This window comes from Onychostruthus taczanowskii, unplaced genomic scaffold, assembly GCF_017590055.1.
Source record: "Onychostruthus taczanowskii isolate IOZ18803 unplaced genomic scaffold, ASM1759005v1 scaffold23, whole genome shotgun sequence".
In the NCBI taxonomy this organism is placed as follows: Eukaryota; Metazoa; Chordata; class Aves; order Passeriformes; family Passeridae; genus Onychostruthus; species Onychostruthus taczanowskii.
Genome location: NW_024499573.1, coordinates 5763654 through 5784110, shown reverse-complemented (window position 1 = coordinate 5784110; position 20457 = coordinate 5763654). Strand labels below are relative to the sequence as shown.

At 40.2% G+C, this 20457-nt stretch overlaps 1 protein-coding gene across 5 annotated transcripts in view; it reads right to left on the bottom strand.

Annotated features, from left to right (window-relative positions):
- The window catches only part of GRAMD4 (GRAM domain containing 4), a 75775-nt gene that overhangs the window by 14947 nt on the left and 40371 nt on the right, over positions 1 to 20457 (bottom strand). For all 5 annotated transcript variants that reach the window (XM_041405337.1, XM_041405336.1, XM_041405335.1 and 2 more), the window contains 7 exons: positions 15220 to 15340; positions 7708 to 7769; positions 5674 to 5806; positions 5140 to 5165; positions 3236 to 3327; positions 1601 to 1692; positions 620 to 668 (listed from right to left, as the gene is read on the bottom strand). In XM_041405337.1, the coding sequence (XP_041261271.1) occupies positions 620 to 668; positions 1601 to 1692; positions 3236 to 3327; positions 5140 to 5165; positions 5674 to 5806; positions 7708 to 7769; positions 15220 to 15340 (575 nt within the window). The remainder of the gene's footprint in view (positions 1 to 619; positions 669 to 1600; positions 1693 to 3235; positions 3328 to 5139; positions 5166 to 5673; positions 5807 to 7707; positions 7770 to 15219; positions 15341 to 20457) is intronic.

Genomic DNA, 20457 nt, shown 5'->3' with positions numbered 1-20457 from the left:
TGGGGGGCTCAGGGGAGACTTTATCATTCTCTACAATATTTTAAAGGAGGTTGTAATGAGGTGGGGGTCAGTATTCTCTCCCAGGTATCAAGTGACAGACCAAGAGGAAATGGCCTCAAACTTTGCCAGGAGAGAAGTAGATCAACTATTCAGAAAAATTTGTTCATTAAAAGGGCTGTCAAGCCTTGAAACAAGCTGCCCAGGGAAGTGGAGTCACTATCCCCAAAATATTTAAACGACACATAGATCTGTCACTTAGGGATGTGTACCCAGACCCAGTGATGGGGCTGGCAATGCTGAATTAACAGATGGACTTGCTGTTCCTAAAGAAAACAGAATGCAAGACTTCTTTAAGATCCCACAGGACCTGATTTGTCACAAACTGATAAATGAAAATTAATTTCAGAAATGTGTTTAAAGTTTGGAATATTCTAGCATTAAGCATCTGACCCCAAAAGTGCTGTTACTAAAGACTTCTAAATTACAAGAGAAAGAAAAAAAATGTAGTGTCTTCACTTGCAGCTTGCTCTTCCTTACTTTCCAGCCACCCACACAGAGGAGGGTTTAAAGTTGCAATTTTTTTCTGCAGGGATACAGGTGAAGCTGGTCAAAGACCTACCATTTGTTCAGAAACTTCAGGCACAATGCTCCACTGTATTCTCCAACCCCTAGGAATGATGGAAATAGTTAAAGACAGCAAGAACTCCATCCATCAACAGGGATTATTTGTAAAATGTTAAAAAGCAGTTTTCTGCAATAAGCACTTATGGCTTAAAAGCAAACAATATAATCCCCAAATTAATGAAGAACCCACAATGTAACAGAAGCACAAGTGGACAACAACAGCCAACTTTAATAATATTAGCTAAGTAAATACTAAACAGAATCACTACTTGTGGGTTTTACAACAAAACTTAATGGTGTGCATTGAGTAAAGGATTAGGGATATTTTTCTCTTATTTTTTCATGTGAAGAAAATGACATCAACTTATTCAGGAGCCTATTTGCTACCAGCATTGTCCAGGGAATACAGTGTCAAACAGAAAGTATCAATTAAGAAGTCAGAAAATTAGCTTACAATATGCACATTAAGGTCTCCTACACCATTTTAAGGTGCATTAAAAAAAACAAAACACAACACCCAGACTTAATTTTTAGAAGAGATTGACTTTACAACTGCAAGTTACTTTGGATAAAGTATTTCAAGAGCTATGGAAAAAGGCAAAACTGCCATTTTAGGCCTAGGTGAACATTCTCTGCTGGGAAAAACAGCAAGCTTCAATATTGAAGGTGACGTTCCTCGAGTATTCTCAACATCGCAGAATTAGAAATATTAGAATTTTAGTGTGCTGAGGGATTTGTCTGGGAGCATGAAACATTGTTTATGATAACCCAAGACACAGGATACTAAGATAATTCCCAATAACAGTAAAAGATTACAGAAACTGAGCAATGACACTTAGGATATTTGAATTTCCCTAAGTTAAATGTAACTCACAGTATTAGAAAAGGTATCAGTTTATAACTCAGTGCAAGAAGAACAAAACATCTTTCAAACAAAACATTACTTAAGAGAGTAAGCTAGTATTTATGCAAATACCTGGCTATGAGGTAATTTAGGGATAACCTCAAAATTGCTAAAAATAAGAACATAGGAATGGCCCAGCCATGCCACACAGCATTGATGTAAATCTGCAGATTAAGAAGAAAAAACAAACAGAGAGATGCGGATTACAAACCGGGGTACAGTGAGTTACATGAAACACCACTTCCCACTGTGCTGTTGGGCTCAGAACCATGCAATTCATATTTTTAAAAATTAATAAATTTTAGTCACGCTGTAATTGACAATGGCCCCACACTCAGGAATGCAAAATCAAAACTCAGAATGAACCACATCTCCAGAGATGACACTAAACTAGTTCTCAGCTACCTCAGAGAGAGTATCGGGTATTTTCAACACTACAATTACTTGAAGGGGTTGGAGGGAAAAAAAAAGAGGTAAACCCTCAAGTCTGTGAATCTGCTCCATGACCATGATATGGTCAGCAATGGCACAGAAGCCATGGTATAGAAGTGGAGTTAGAGCAACTAGCCCCATACTGGGCAAAAGGATAAACTCTCATTCTATTATTTCAGGTCAATTAAATCCCAAATTTTTACCAAGACTAAAAAGATTGCAGGAAAACAGGTTTTATTTTATGTAAAATGTACAAACACAAAAAGCTTCAAAAGGTGTTCTGTATCCAGCTTCTGAAAACAGAGACTACAGTCTCTCTGTGAGAGACACTAGGGTTTTTACTGACAACCCCCACGTGAAACATTGCTCTGGCTCCCAGGTCCCAGAGCTTTCAAAAAAACCAGCTCAAGTTTCTTCTTTCAGTTTTTATATGAAATATGGGCTTACCAGGTGAGGCAAGCGAAAAATCAGCAGATATGGAAAAGGGACAGACAGAGGGCACTAGGAGGGAAGTCTCCTCCTCAATATTCATACAGCTGTGCCATGCAAAATAGCAGAAGGTCTATAACTTACAGGGAGGTATTATTTAATAAAAAGGTGTGTGACATTTTCACCACACAGCTATTGCCAATTCCTTTGGCAGAAATTCATTTCATATACACTATGACCAAAAGAATTTAGATAATTGAATTAACAACAGGAGGAAGCAAAAAAAAATCAAAACTCCACTAGATACTTATGTCTCTTTGCAGCATCCAAACCTCATTAAGATAACATAGAAATGCTTGAACTTAGCTCACAGACCTGATGTTTGCACACTGAATCCTACTGAAATCAAGGCATTTTGCCTCTCATCAGTATGATCCTAACAAATGGCAAAGAGCCCTGATGGGGACAATAGCTTCTCATCAAATGTAACCACTATCAGCACTTCAGCCCCAGACAAGAAGAGACTTCACAGAGGCTGAAGTAACCATTGAATTACCAGGTTTGGGAGACAAAAACCAAGAAAGGAGTGAACAATACCCAGAGAGTACTAAGTTATTTTAACAATTACAAAGCTATGCTACAAGAGACCCAGGAAACACAATTTAACTGGTTTTATATATTACAGCAGTGACCACTACTGACATTTTTTGTCAAATGAAATTACACTTTTTGAATGGACTTGAACTGTAGCACAACCCCTACTCAGGTATGGCAGTTTCAAAGAATTTCAGCAAACAATGTATCTTTTCAAGCTCTTACTACTCCTGGAGGAGTAGGATAACTTACAATAAAGGCAATAGCAGAAGTGTAGATAGAATACCAGTCTAATAAGGCAGAAAGATTCTTCACAAAATTTGTAACAGGTTTGGCACCTCTCTCTAAATGGAAGTTGAGAAAAAGCACAGCATTAGAATTAGCAGGCAGTGGTTAAATCACTTGTAAATTACAAACAATCAAATTAGGAAACTACAGGAATATTCACAACATGTAATGATAAAAAGGCTTATCCAAATGAAAAAAAATTAAACCCACCAATGTAGCTGAATAATTAAAGAATGCATTTCCAAAAAATGAAGTGTTACCCAAGACAAAGATTACGTCTCAACACTTAGGTATTAGACAAAGGAAAAATATCAACATCATTTATAAGGGTACCCTAGATGCTTAAAGCAGCTTGTTCTCAGCCATGTTCATATGACCCCAAAGACCACTGTACAGGTCAGTTTGTCTCCCTGTAAAACAATGTACATTAACCTGACTGAATTACAAGCCACCAAGGAACAACTTAAAACCACAGAATCATTTAAGTGGGAAAAGACCTTTATGATCATCATTGCATTTGACCATTAACTCAGCATTGCCAAATCCACCACTAAACCATGCCCCTAAATGATTTCCTCTGCAGAGCCTTCCTACCCACCATGAGATCAACACTCCTATCCAAGTTGGTGTCATCTGCAAACTGAGAGAGCACTCCATCCTACTGTCCAGATCATTGATAAAGACACTGAACAGGACAGACCCCAATACTGAGCCCTGGGGAACACCACTTGTGTTCCAGGTGGATGTAGCTCCATCCTCCCCACTCTCTGGACCTGCCATCAGCCAGTTTTCTACCCAGCAAAGCGTACACCTGCCCAAGCCATGATCAGCCACTTTCTTCAGGAGAATGCTCTGGGAAACGGCATCAAAGGCTTTACTACAGTCTAGGTAGACAACATCCAGAGCCCCTCCCTCCCTTGCTGCTGCTTCACCAGCTAGATTAAAGCCAGGCTAGATCTCTTGGCAGGACTCTACCCATTGGTAGCACTTTGCTGCTTACTCTTCCTAAGCCAAGCAACCCAGCAGATGACTCCCTGTCTGCCACCTCTGCAGACCTGTGCTCCTGCTGCCACTGCATGGGACACTGACCTGTGCTGGGAGAGGCCCACACAGACACACCCAGCCAGCAAGAGCAAGAGGGGCTTCTCCTCTGCTCCCTAAACCCTCTTATCCTTTACCCTCTTTCACTTCTTGGGCAAACTAGCCAGGGAAGACAAGGAAACAGGAGAGGGCTGCTGCAAGACCACCAAGGTCCCTGTTGGACCACACCAGTTTTGCCTTTCCTGATGAGAAGAATGATGATACCTCCTGCACAGAGAGTCTCAGAAGCTCTCACTCTCTTTTACAGAAGAACTACAACTTTCCCAGTCTTTCTTCAAGAGAGCCTCTGACTTGCTGTCCCAGTTAGTTTGGCTTGAGACTGAGGTATCCTGAACACACTTCCTATGAGAATTAAGCAACTAGCACTAGACTTCCGTAGGCATTAGCAGCACAACCAAAGCAGCAGATGAAGTAAGTGTAAGGGCACACTGAAAGCACTGGAAGAGCTCATGGACTCAAGTGCTGCTTCCACCTGCTCTGCTGCAGCAGCCTAGAGCAAGCCCACAGAGAAGACTGAGACCTGAAAGACTGGAAATCACTGGTGACAACTTTCTGGAGAGCTCTGAGTCAGGCTCCTCGGACAACAGGGGTCTAGATTTTGTGGCTAACCTAGTGAAAGTTAGGAACCACCCAAAATTTAACTTTAATACTATTTTCTAAAAGGTATTCTGAAGGCAATGCATGTACATCACTAACAACAAATCACAAGTATTCTCCCAAATGAAACCCGAACAAACACGATGAATAAAATACTGCCAAGTACTTACTTAATCTTCTCATATTTTCAGTCAACCTGAAAAATAATAGATAAAAGCAACTTGTTAAATAGACAACTATTTATAAGTGCACACTTGTGTACATTTGATCCTAGAAATACTATTCACATTTATAAACTATATGTGTGTAAAGCTTCATTCTTGCCTGTTACAAAATGTGTTTCTAGTAACTAATACAGTCTACCTTGCATCAGACTGAAAACTGAAGTTTAAAAGCTCTCCAGCCTAACCAAGACGTTGTTCACTGTTTCTGGGAGGCATATAACAAAACCTGGTAAATAATACAAATCTTATTTTATTTGAGACAGCAGATAAACTTAAAATCTTTTGTTTTGTCCAAAGCAGTCAAAAAACTTTTGAGGTAGTTCTGTACTATTCTCTACTAACCCTATTTTGTGTTATTATTTGTTATTGAAACATTTGCTCAAACCATACAAAAGGTTGGTTAAAAAGAAAAAAAGAAGTGAGGAGAAAAGTAACTTGTAAAGGCACCACGAATTTCTCAAAATGACATTAGGGATTTACCTTCTAGCACTAAGTGGCTCTTCTGTTTCCACTGTATTCTCTTCTGGCTGAAATCTGAAGTCCTCAACATACTCCCCAAATTTGTCACAAAACCACTTTTGGAGTCTTGAGGAGACTGTGTGACAGCTCTTATCTATAAAAAAGAAGCACTAAGTATCAGGATAATGCTAAAAGACATGTTTTTCCAATGCCAGCCTGTTCCCACACACCATGCTTTGTTGGGAAGCACACTTTGCACAGCTTCCTCATCCTTCACCAACACTCCTTGTGGAAACTTGCAACTTACTTCTGCTGCTGCACAGGAACCTGACTGCATTAAACTGGTAAAATAAGACTAAAGGAGACGCCTGCACTGCTCTTAGGACAGTGCATGGAAGTGTCTTATTACCCAAAGTACAAAGAGTAAAACATCCTAACAAACAGTAATATTTAGCAAACACATAAAAACATTTTCTAGTTAAGAGACTTCTGTAAACGCGAGGCTGACGTAAATCCCAGCGCTCCCTGTTGTGCTGAAGGGTCACCTTGAGAAAAGCAAATGCAAAGCAAAACACTCCTGAGCAGAGAGCTGGACAACCACCTTGCAGCCACAGGGATTTGACGGGAAAGGGAGGTGGAAACATAAGCAAGATTCTGATAGAGGCATTTTTACTTCCACTTTCCAACCACTGATAGTTCATAAAGATTGTGTGTGTGCACCTTTATAGAGCTATACAAAAAAAACACACAGTTTCTTTTTTTCTAAAGTCAAACTTCAGAAATTATGCTGCATATACCACTTTCTATATATGGAATATACAGTCATAATACTACCTGGGAAGTCTTACACAGCAAAATAATGAAGTGACACACACTTTTTGTACATCAGTTTCAGTGGAAAAATATAACATAATATAGGGGTACATGGAAATAAAATCAGGCTAAAAGTCTTAAGCCACTGCAAGTGAGAACAAAACAATCACCCGTAATTCACAAAATTGTGGTCCAGAAGGAACAGACAGACTGTTTGGTAACATAACTCAGTACAGCAATGTCAGCAAGAGGATACTGGTCATAATTACTCCATGACCACATTTAGTACAGAATTCCATTAAATTAATATATGATTAAACAGAGGCATGGAAGATTCATCAGCCAATCACAACAGTCAAAATGATGCATTTAAGCTCATGAGAAAAAGCCACTGGTGATCAGAAAATAGAATCAAACAATTTATTAATGATTTACAATGAAATCTAGAAAAACAAGGAATCTAGTGACTGTTTACAGCTGGGACAACATTTCCATTTGAGAATAAAAATATGAAGTAGCTTCCCACATGCTAATACTTCAGAAAATACTGAGAAAGAATTTTGACAAGGGGAAAAAACTGTCAGGTTGTCACTCACATAACAGAAAGCATTGACACTATGGAAGTACAGGAGGGAAATTTCAGATTTAGTGCACAGATTTAAAAGCCTAAGTCTCAATCACAAGCTGTAGGAAGGGATGTAAAAGTGTACTGAAAAACTGAGAATTTGACTGTTGCCTTAGTTCTTTCAGACATCAGTACATTATTGAATTCATAATTAGCATCAGCTTGAGAAATGTATATGGCAGTGTAGGCGTCCACCAATTAATAACTCTTAATCTTACTCCTTCTCCAGAATGTCTCTTCTTTCAGACGAAGGAAGTAGTAATATGGTTAGTGGCATAACAGACCTTCTGCAATTGAGAACAAAATAGAACATTTTTTCTATGTGTTATAGCAGTCTTCTGGTAAGTCAAGGATCAGCAAGGCATGCCAGAATGATGAAGTGAGCCAACAAGTTTCATTACTTAACTCTACCTAAAGGCCTTACAATGCACAACAGGTATGCTAAGCCAACTACAAAAAGTAAATGCAGAATCATGTACAGAGAGAGAAGTTGCTCGCATTGTCATTTACAATTAGCTTCTTCAGAAGCAAGATTTGATCTTCTAAGGATTAAAAAAAAATAAAAAATAAAAAATCCAATTGAACTGAAGTACTGTTAGAGATCTGACCAAGCTCACCTGCTCCATTGGCTTGTGCCTGTGGCTTTGCAGGTTGCTGAGCTGCAGGCACCTCTTCTGCCCTACAAAGAAAACAGAAACAATGTGAAATGTTACAGAGGAAGAATTTATTCCCTTTTAGGTAAAGGAAGCACCAGAACCTCCATGGTTTCCATAGCTGAGCTTATACAATCACGACAAAAGAAAACCCAGCTTACGTCCTTTCACAAGACTCAAAATACTCATTGCACTGGGATCCTGGGAAACGCCACCCACTGCGAGGTGGGGTTTAGCCACTCCTGTCACCAACAGCTCCACTTCATCTTACAACTGCTCAACAAAGTAGTATTAAATTTCTTGCATTATTTATGCCTTTGTGTGGTATATTCATTGCAATGCCTGCCAGGAAAATTCTTCAGAGCCGTGACTTTTCCCACAGCAATAAATTAAAAGGGATTCCATATCACAAGTTGATAACCACAGCAGTAGAACAAAACCACAATTTAATGCACAAATCTTGAATCCTGCCATTGCTACTAGGGTCAAACAACTTCACAAGAGGAACAGGTGTTCAGAATTACTTAAAATGTTATGTTGTAAACTCTCAAAATGCACAGATCACAACCAATTTGAAAAATAACTTGAGAAATTGAAATAGCCTGAAAAACTGCAACAAAAAATGTTCTAAAAATATATATCAAGTAGCTGGCATCATTGGTCTCACCTTTCAAAATGACTCAAGAATATTCTCACCCATTAACAATGAACAGATTTTTTGAAACACAAATACTTTTGGCATTCCGTACATGTGCAAGGCTTCAAATTACATTTGTACACAGCCTCCAACTGCCAACCTGTGCTGAGAATACTTCAGGCTTCAGTCCCAAAGTCTTCAGTCATCCATGCAGATATCATACAGAAAGATTTTTCTAATGAAACAGGAGCTTTGACAACACCAGCCACAGCAAGCTTTACTTCACAGGGAGTTGTATGATTGAAAAGATTACTTCTTGAAATAAATGTGTCAGTTGTGCAATTTCATGATCACTCATTTATCAGGCAATGTAAGCACTTTCAAATGTTCCTTTCATCTTTTGCTCCTCAGAAAGGGAACCAAGTGAAACATGGTTAGCAAATGAAGAGCAAGAAGAGGGATCCCACTGCACTGGGCAGATTGCAGCAATACAGCTGGACATACAGCTCTCTCCTGCTGTTCCTCTAGAAAGGACATTAGGAAAAGATGTCCCTGTACTGCCTGCACACGGAGAAGGTCATTACTACTGTGTGCTGCTCAACATTACCACACATCAACGAACATGATGGAGAAACTACAGAACTTGTTACCTCCCTTCCTTCCTAAGCATTCTTGATCCCTAATGAGCTTTCCACATCCTTTTTCATTTCTAAAAGAACATTTAGAAGTAATTTACTGATTTATGAATTACAGCCCAACATTTATTGGTGTTAATGAGCTGAAATCAATCATTTTTGCTTTGAAAGACACTTGCTTTCATGATTTGTCAGGACTTTTCCCCATGGCTTCTGTATTTGCAGCAACTCTGCAAATACATCTGAAGTCATCTGAAATTCAGTTTATTTTCTTCAGCTAAACTTTAACTTTGGTTTCCATGCCATTTTACCCCAGCATCTATATAAGCCACAGGTTCCTTACCTAAAAACTCCTCCTATCCTTGCTTCTTCTCCCATACTATTGCATCTCCTCCATTTCCAGCTCTCAAAAGACAGACAGCAATAAACATGATCAAATCTGCACCAACTCTTATCCAGTGGTGTCTTGTTTTCCTCTATCAGCCACACACAAGATGGTTACACCATATATTGAGCATTTTCAACTGAAATCTGTTTGGACTGTGCTTCATGGAAGCTGCAGCCACATTTAGGTGCAAAGAATGTGGTCATTAAAAGCAGGCAGGAGCCAGTTACTCAACCCATTCCAGCCGTGTGGAGGCACTGACTGGGGTGGTGTCACACCAGAACTCCCGGGACAGAGCCAAGACAAGATCCCACCACTGTCAGCTGTCAGAGCCTTCAGCTTGGGCCTTCCTTTGACATGCTGGGATGTATTTTCAAAAGCAGCACAGCGTCATTACTCCCCACGTTTCTTAGGCAAAAGATCAAGAAAATCTCATCAAGAAGTAGCTCTGTACAGCAGCCTTACTGGGCTCCATCAGGAGCACATGACAGTGGGCTTTGGCCCTTCTTGGTGCTTTTGTTTCATTTTTTTGGCAATATCTTACTTGCCATCTGCCTGTTACTTCTTCCCCGTGAAGAACCTGACCTTTACGAATCATCAGGTTAATGACAGCTCATTACTGCACCTGTGAATCAGGTTATAATTAGCCACTTCAGACAGATCTGTGACAGGAAGCTCAGAATTCATTGTTTGGGCTTGCACACCTACTGGGAAGTTCAATTCCAAAACCAGGTCATGTAAAAGCATCCAGTTCATCAAGACCACTAACAGAAGGAAGAAATTATCTTTCCAAGTTTCTGAACCACTCTTCATGCCAGAGATGATTTAAAAGGCTGAAAAACATAAACAGTTCCCAGAACAACACTGTGTTCCTATGTGGGCTTCCTAACCGCAGCCTGAACCTAAGAGAACAAGCTGCATTAATTCCTCTTGGACACACTTTCCACCCAGAAAAAGGGTGTAAATGGTAACACCAACACATCCCCAACATGAAGCTGGGTCATCTTTATGCAACTAGAGATTGCAGCCATTTAAAGCACAGGCTGTTTGAAACAGATAAGAGCAACCTCAGGCAATGGAGGAGACAAACACAAACTGTCTTTTTTGTTTTTCTCTCTTTTATTTTAATATACAGAGGTCAGGGTAGCATTAATATTAATGAATATTAGAGCTGTTCATGACCAGGACACACGTACCTCTCAAAAGCAACTAGCACACTCTGATGCAGTGCCCATTCAGTGCTGCCCCACAGAACAGCTCCCAAGTGTTATTTAATTATTTATTTGCAAGCATAACACAAAAGTTAAGGGAACCTAGACACTGAAAACCATTTCCCTAAAATAAACATTTTTGTTTGTGCATATTAAGCCCTGAATACAACTGCAAGTAGAGGTATCTGTGAATCAACAGACTGCCCCAAAAAACTGGATACAGACCAAAATTGCTGGACACAACAGGTGCAGTCACTGCCATGATGTTCTCAGACATATTCAAAGCAATTTTCCCACAGGCTAACTCCAAGTTCACAAGCAACCCACCACTAGTTTTTCAACCACTGCTGCAGAAGACATTCAAGGCTGTTAACACTTTTCCTACTGCTAAAAGCAACCTGAATATAGTACCAGGAAATACCTGTGTGTACTTCCATCAAAATCACATTGCAACCTCATACATGCAAAAATAAGCAGGTATTTTCTTAGCTCAGTTTAAAAACGTATCTTTCAGATATGCATGGCTTCTTACCCTGAAGAGCTGTTAAAAAACCAAGTCAAATAATTTTCATGCTTTCCAACTCCTTCCATTAAAATACGCCAAACATTTCAGAAGCCCTTGCTATTCTCATCTACAATGAAGGAACAGTGATTTATGCAGAAGCATTGCTTATTTGGTCCCTGTAAAAATAGTTCACAATGATACTAATAATATAATGTAATAGTTCACAATAATAACAGGGTGTGCTGCATAAGTCACAAGCTGCTGGTAAGTGCTGTTGCAAAACTTTTTGTTATTTTTCTTTTCTGCATGACTGTAGATCACAATTTGCAAAATATGGCAGTTACAGCTCACACAAACTATTCCAGATTATTTATGCATCATTCTGCTCGCAATATGTCATAAACTTCAGCTGCCATACCAAATGCTGGGATGTTCGGAACTGTATCTGTGGAAAACTTCAGCTGAGACCACTGTATTTCTGAATAATCAGATAAACAAACAATAAACACCATGACAAACAAAAGCACCAAAAATCCTCCTCTTGCACTCTACCCTCTTCCCTGTGCACAAATGTGACCTCAATGAAGGAAGCCCATGTTCTTCACTAGAAAAAAAAAAAAAATTAGATTTTGAACTTGTTTTCTCCTTGCCAAACATTTTTCATCATGTTTTATATTGATACATGTATTATCTGTTTCATAAACACTTTTGAATACTTCAACTTTTAAAATAATTTCTTTCTTATACCATGGCATAGTTTGATTTTCACTAGCAGTTTACCTCTGCAAGCAAAAAGAACAGTACAGGCAAACCCCAGCCTTCAACTCAGTACCACAAAGCTGCTCTCTCCCCTACCAGGGGACATATGAATATCTATTTTAAAACTGCTAAGGCTAATTACCTCAGAAGCAGGGTGAATTTGACATAACCAGACAGAACTTGCTGCAGTTACTTTGCTTAATAAAATTAAATTTCCATCAGGCATAAATATGGCCTATTACATATCTGACTGTGTAAGCCAACATTACCCCTACAGTCCTAATAAAAGTGTTTTTACGTGTTCACAATGACGTGCAAAATATAGTAAGCAGAGAAGAATTTCACACAATGAAGCACAAGTTAAGGAAAAATCATGGACAAACAAATTGTCCTCCTCCTGGGTAAAAACCGAAAAAAAATTCAAAGTCTTATTTTGTTGTCACCTTACGCATCCTGCCTGTCACAAAGAGGTTGAAATAGTAGTAAGACCAGTTAGAGAAACACTTTGGTAGAGAGGATAATTGGCTGAATGTAATCCCCAAGTGGAATACCCAAGCTGACAGGACTAATGTAATCCTTAGGATATCTAAATGGCACTCAGGGAGCCATATCATCCTACCTTCATTTAGCCATGTCACTCCTGCTAGAGATTTGCTGTTGCTCACAGCCCAACAAGGTACAGATGTCAAACACAAATATTGATAAACAAAGACCTTCCATCTCTTTTCTCTGTAAAAGCTGTGCTGATAAGCTGCAGTGGGCCAGATCAGACTCTGAGTCTGCCTTATTATTCTGAATCAGAGCAGAATGACGAGTGCCATCACGCAGAAGAAGAGAGCTCCTCATCCTCCTCCAGGACTCTCAGCCATGTGGAGATCCCTCTCCCCCATCTCTGTGCATGACCTGGAGTCAAAGCTGAAGGCCTGTGCCAGCTCTAAAGACAAGCACGTGGAATTTGCATCTCAAGCAACTTCAAGATAGCAAGTCACAGGTGGGAAAGTATCCTTTCCCTAAGCATCAGTTTCATCCACCAGGAGCAGGAAACAATGCTCAGTGCTTTGTACAACTGTTACTGTGCCCACTGATACTCTCAGCATGCAAGCTTCTCCTCTTCAGCTGGCCACTCTAACAGGCAGCAGCAGCCCAGACACATAGCCAGACCCACCAGCACAGGCAGTGAAAATGCACTCTCACATCCCAGCTATAAAAGCAACTTTAAAATGCCACTCAAAAGAAGTCCAGATCAGAGCAGTCTGGGCCATCTTCCCACTGCACAGTTGTGGCTTGGGAACCAGACTCTTCCACAAGGACCTTGGAGAGGTCCTTCTCAGCTGACTTGGCAGCACAGGCCAAAGACTTCACACAGACCAACACTGCACAGAACCAGTGATTTTGGAAAACCATCACTACGAAATATCACCTAAAAAAATCCCACTGTGGTGGGTACTGAGAATAAGAGAGAAGTCCTAATCTATTTTTTATGATCTAAAACCTTGGTGCACCAGTACTCTGAATACTGTTCAAACTCTTAAAACAGTTAGAGAATGGCAACTGAATTGATGAAGGGGATGGAGTACTCTTAAAGAGACAGTGGAAAAGCTGGAACTCTTTAGTCTGGAGAGGATGTAAGAGAAGAAAGGACTCATTAAAGATGGCAAATAAACTGAATGCTGAAGAGTAATTCACCAAATCTTACAATTCTGAAACTACGGGGCACTTCTTGAAAGCACTATAAAATCTGTTAAAAAGGAAAGCAAATAAAATGCTTCTTTAGAGTTAAGAGGGGACTTCTGTAATGTGTTGTCTCCATAGTTTCCAGAAGAAGACAGCTCCAGCAATTCATAGTGTTAAATAAATTCACGGATAACAGGTCTGCCAACAGAGACTGAAGTGAAAGACGACAATATACCTTCTGACACCCGTAAATAAAGTATGTGTGTATGCCTACAATAAGTGGTTGAGAGAACAGGGGCTGTTTAGCCTGGAAGAAAGGAGGCTCAGGGGAGATCTCATTGCTGTCTACAATTGCCTGAATGGAGGCTGTAGCCAGGTGGGAGTCAGCCTCTTTTCCCAGGTAACAAGCTATAAGACAAGAAGAAATGACCTCAAATTGCACTGGGGAGTTTTAGACTTGGTATTAGGAAAAATTCCTTCACCAAAAGGGTTCTCAAGCACTGGAACAGGCTACCAAGGGATGTGGTTGAGTCACCATCCCTGGAGGTGTTTAAGGGACATGCAGATGTGGCTCTGGACTGCATGGTTTAGTGGTGGCCTTGGCAGTGGTTGGACTTGATGGTCTTAAAGGTGTTTTCCAAACTAAATAATTCTATGATTCCATGGGAGCAGCAGGGAGACAGGGAACAGAAAGAAACTAGGCCCACATGTTTCCTATAAATAGCTCCTACTTCCATTGCTACCAGTGGATGTGGACTGGCCTGAGAAGGAAGGTATTTTTACACCTGAATACAGAATGAAGTCGGAGGCTAGGAAGAATTTGCATGGCACTGGGAAACCACATATCCAAGCAAAACATTTTGCCTGACTGCTCTCGCTTGTCACCTCTAAGAAAGTGGCAGTGCTTAGCATGTGATCACCAACTCAGCCTGCACTGTCTCCTGATGACAGCGCCTGGTGACAAGCCACAGATCTGGCTGCTCAGCCCAGTGATCTCAGCTGGGGAAGATAAAACAGGCAGCTACATACACAAGGGGTCTAGAACAACCAGGCCCCCAAGCAACTGCTGTGGTCTTAAGAGCTACTTAACAGTAGTTAAGCAGAGTAAGGAGAGACAACATCAAATGTGATGCTCTGCATCATCAAGATGGATGCCCTTGAGGCTGAAAGGACCTAGGAGCATGGAGAGGTGTTTCCATCTGTCACTGCAGCAGCAAGAAAGGCTCAAATTCCAGTTACTCATATACATTTAGGCCTTTGCTGCGGCACTGGGACATCCTTGCTGCTGCTAGAATAAGAGTAACAAAGATTGGGCAGCCTGGAGAAGACACAGGTTTTGAGAAGGATAAGCATATGCAATGGCTTGGCAAAGGCTCTGGCATTCAGTAGCTCCAGGAAGGTAAGATCCCAGAGGGAGAGCACTAGAAGAGGTGAAAAGAAAAATATCTCAGCTAGAAAGTGTCATGGCACTTCTGTAGCTACAGCAGCATGCATGGCCATGGATGTTAATTATGGCATTTCACAGGACAACACAGACAGCTGCCCTCTCTGTGACCAGTAATTTATTTTAAGAGCACCTGGGCTAGAAACATATGCATTTACCAGCACTTCCAGAGACAGTCAGAGATCTCAAGCGGCTTTCAGCTCTACAGTGAAGATGTTTGTCTTACCTTGCTTTAAGTACTTCATTGACTCTTTGTTCTAGTTCTAATCTCCTCTGCCGTTCCTTTTCTAGCTCCTGCCTTAACGTTTCAGCGTTTGTTTCTTCTCTCAGCTTCCTGAGCTCCTCCTCTGTTAATTAAAGAAGATAAAGATTTAGTTACCCTGAAGTATTTCTATATGAAATTTAAAATCTAATTACGACAGATTCAGTGTGGGGGGTTTTTTAGCTGTGCTATACCAAATATGTTCACCAGAAAAAAAAACAAGCATTCAAGGGCTAGACAGACTTCATAAAAAGCACACAGCTGTATCAAGTACAAAATGTTTCATTACAGTTGTTAAGCAAGGAGGAAAACAACTCCAAAGTTTTCTTTTCTAGATGCAAAATAAGCCCTCGGTGCAAGCTATCTTTACTTAAACATGACATACTCTTCATACCCCAAAGAAATTATCAGCAGAAAAGACTGTCTTGCTAAATCCAGTGGTCATAAAAAAAAAAAAAAAAGAAAAAAAAAATTGATTTCTTCCCTCATGTCTGTGGGTGGAAAAACATGAAACCACAAACTCAAAAGAAGTTATATGATTCCATATAAACCCATGCCCATCAATTTCTGGCACTAAACCAGATGGTCCCTCTATGAGCCTCAGCAACTCATAATTTTAAGAAAGGGTTGTGAAACAAGAAACTACGTTAACATTTTTACACTTTTCCAAGGTTATTGTGTGCCCTACTAACTTCTATGTAATAATTATAATACATAAATATACTCACATATTTACTTATACAAACACATACACACTCTCACAAGATTTTTCACAAGAAGTTAGTATCAACTATGCATAAGGCTTTTTTGTGGCTAATTAGCCCTGCTTTTTGTCACTGGCAGTGTCCTTGCTCATGACCTTATTTTACTCTAGAGCTAAAATGGGGTCACTATTACTGACAACTTTTCCCAGATAGGCATACATAAGACATGGCAAAAATAAAATTGGGCATCCCTCTTTTTTTTTATTTTATTTTTATTTTTAAGCCAAAATTTACTTTACATTTTTTTCTCTGGGATGGTTTTTAATCAGAACAATCAACAGCAGAACTGCAGGTGTATTTCAAGTTTACAGCAAACCAGAACAGAAACTACTTTCTATTTCCACTACCATCACAAACACAGCGGGTTTAGGCTTTTTACATTGTTTTACAAGACTGGAATACTATGTTATACTCTCCAGAGGGTTGTTACACAATGTCTTCTGTTTCTTCTCACATACTGCCTTCTATATCTTTGACAATCAGAGAATTTTGGTATCTGAGCCTCACTGACTCCAGACACCACGCTTCTTGAGAAGGTCTGAAGCCACATGGCAAATGTCCAGAGGAACGGGACACTCTCTATGCCCTGCAGGAAGCCCTGAGCACGGTGTCCAGTCACTTCATCTGCTGATTGTCTGCACTCCTGCAGGAGAGTAGGAGCTTCACAGCACAAAATTAGGAGAGATGGGAAGAAGATACATGAGTCAAGGGGACAGCACTATGGCTTCCACTGTGAGGCTACAGACTGAACTCCACCAAGAGGAAAGGAGTGCTGTTACCCATCTCTCCACCGAGAGACAGCGACCCTGGGAAGAAGAGCTAGAGCACAGAAACCACCACGTTACCCTCCAGCAACTAAAACTGAGAATCCCCAAGGCTGGGCTAGGGAAATGTCACTGGTGCAGAAGGTATGTGTCTCTCCTGTAAATAAATGGGAAGATATGGATCTAAGGGCAGACTTCTACACCGAGCTGTTCCTTATTACGCATCCACAAGGAATTTTAAATCCAACAAGAAAACTACATTTATAATTAGTTTACCCTACTTTCAAGGGCTTGCCTTGTTCCAGAAGGAGAGCCCGCACACAGCTGAGGGGAAACATCTGTTGCACTTCAAATGCACTGGAGCTTGTGCAATATCATGAAGATATCACAGAAAGTTCCAAAGCTTGACAGAGACGTTATCTTCTCAAGACCATTAAAGGGAAAAAATTCGTCATGTCTTCATTACGCATTTTTTGTTTTATTAAAGAGGAAGTGACTATGCATTTTGTGTACATAAGAAAACCACACACATTATAAATTAACCTCCGTGTCCTTGAAAGTCAGATTTTCCAGCTTCCTAAATTCCAGTTGTTCTGATTGCGCTACATCTTGTACTACTAAAACCAAAACAAAACCTCCAGAAATTCTACCTCTTGTCCTCCAAAGAGGACAAGCAGTGCCAAATATTCTTTAAGGAAAGAGGCAGAGTTAAACGATGCACAGTGAAAGAGGCAGAACTCCTGTAAAACAAACAAAAAAAAATACAACACCCAATCCTTAAGGACTGTCATAGCTTCACATTCCAGAGCATTTCCTAACTTTCCCATACATGACTGCAATTCAAATCCACCTCATCAAGTCCTTAAAGCAGTATTTGTTGCTACTTTGGCAGCAGTGTGGTCTGGCAGTGTAAAACCTTCGTGTTCAGTTAGTTAAATACTCCTAAGTCTGCTAAGCAACAGAAGCCACAGAGAGGGGAAGGGGGGGAAAGTTCTTCCTTGCTCTCTCCCCTGAAATGATCTACCATTTGGCCAAGCTGAACTACACTTTTAAAGCAAATTTCTCTGTCACTGAAGAGCCCTCCTGTAGAACGACTGAAGCTGTCTACAAAGAGCAGAGGTCACTGACCCCTGAGAAGAATATATAAGAATATATCACTATGGTATCTATCTGCCGAGTTTTACAGATGAGTACCCTCCATGATGGTGAGAATGGAGGGCTCCTTGGATTTCATCTTCAGTCAGTCAAAATTCAAACACCCTCCCCAGTCTGCACACATACAAAAGGATAAAACATAAAATGTCAAGCTTCAAGGTTAGAGATTAATCAGTTTCCATAATTTCCTTCCCAGGCACATCCATCACGGCTCACTATCTCCTCCAGGGCAAGAAACATTAAAATATTGCTGGAGGCTCAGTGCATGTCTTAGCTGGACACTCAGGTGAAGTGAGCAGCCATAAAGGTGACCTGGTTAGAGGGCGGAAATTACTAAAAGAAGAAATGTCTGATTAAATACTGACAGAGAAAATGCTGGTGTGCCTGGGAACTAGACCTGAGAACCAGAAGCATTGTTGAGACGTGTAGCTGGTCTCTCTGAAAAGCACAGCCTGGTACCTAGAAACTTGAGACACACTGAAATACCATTGATAAACACAAAAACAAGGAACCACAGCAGCCACTTATCATCTGAAAAGGTGAAAAGTAGTCCAAAAACAGGGGAAACATCCTGAAGAAGTAAGATTTGGTAATTGCCATTAGCTGTTTTATCTGCAGGAAAAAGAAAATGGTCTAGAAAAATAATAATTGGCCTGAGAGCATCTATTGGCTGCTGAAGTGGTAATGTCCTACACTTCCTTATTTCTGTCTGATGTGACTTAATTTTTATCCAAAACACAATTTCTCACTCCAAGAACTTTGCATGCTGCACATACTTTTCCTTTCCTAAACAGGATGAACCCTTCACACAAACTTTCTAAGAGATCTTGGACCCTCACCCAGGACAGTCTCCTCCAACATCTGGGATGGTTTGGCCCATTCTGACATCTGTCCAATAAGATGGATCCTGGTATTAATGCAAACATTTGTTTATGTGCATATAAATAATCCATCATACTTACATTTTCTGTGGTTTTACTGGAAAGTTTGCTTCATTAGTGAAAAGGCATTTCAGTAGTATGGCAGCAACCAAGTATACACCTACTTGGTTGCTGCCATACTACTGATTGCTCCCAGGAATTTTTAACAGCTCAATACATATTTATATATATATATATATGTATATTTGCAATATAAATCATAGGTATAGTTGCTAGCCATGATTTTTGTCATAATCTGTAATAAAGCAGAGAATTTAGAGTAAAATACCTCCATGCCCTTGAGTCTTAGGGAAGCCTGTGAACCCAGTCACAGCTTGCTAAAATACCTACACACTGGGTTTAGGTTGTGACAGCAAGTGTGACTCTGAAAAAAATGCTTTAGAAGCTCTCCAGCAAAGTCAGCTTGTGTAGAAAAGCAGGACAATATCTGGATGCTATTGCTCCTTTAAAATGAGCTATAAAAGTCTGTGAGACAAGGCAACAGTGGTGTTTCAATAACAGTAATCATTACATTTCTTAATGCACTGCAAACCCTAGGAGAATTGACCCCATAGTAAAGACCATCATCAGTGATATACCTCACAGGTTACAAAAAAACTTATCCATTTCAGTTTTTGTACAGCATTTTATCCGCTATGGAGTGTAATGGAACCTGAACTCTTAGGATTTGACAATTGAAATTGAAAGACTGAGCATTTCAAAAAGCTCAGCTGATACCATGCAACTGCTATAAGACAGCAGCATCCACTGGTTTGTTGCCTCATGTTACAGCCACTACAGCAAGTGAGAAAATTCAGTTTGCTCCTCAGAATACTCACCTGTAAGAAATGTTCTGATAGAAAGCACTTTAACATCCAAGTATTTAGTATTCAGCATTTAGTTCTGGTGAGACTGAACAGAATGTGAGTAGTGTTTAGAAAAGAAGGATGAGACATCAGGCTAGAAAGGCGTGGCAGAATGTTGGATTTCTAATTCAAAACTGCTTGTGCAGTAAAGCGGATGTTTCCCTTAATCCCAGGATTGGAGGTAGATTAGGGAGCCTCCTCGTAGCTGTTTTATATAATACCATTTCTTCCTAGACCTACAGGTATGCTGCAAAATCCCCCTCTGGGACAAAGTGACCAAAAATCTCTTTCAGAGCAGAGCTAGAGACCACCAGTCACTGTTTCTAGCTACCTGAATTCAGTCTAGTGTTAAATCTAAGGAATTTAATCTGACTTAAAAACTAGAAACGGCAAAAAGCATGCGTGCAACCCTGTCATATTTACATGGGGAAACACCAGTACTTAACAGGACAAAAATAACCCTTCTACATCTATGTTAATCACGGTAAATCTCCTTACAACCCTTTGAACATTACTGGAGTTCAAGTATGTTATTTAATTGTTACTAAACACATTAAATCCCAACCACACACTTTCAATCTGGATCTCACCAGTAGTACTGATGGAGCTACACACTGGGAGTTGTCTCCAGGGCAGGCAGCTTCCACCTTTGCCAGACTCCCAGCTCCTACAGAAAGCTAATATGTTAACTTTGTCCCAAATAAAACCACTACATGACACTACCAACAAAATG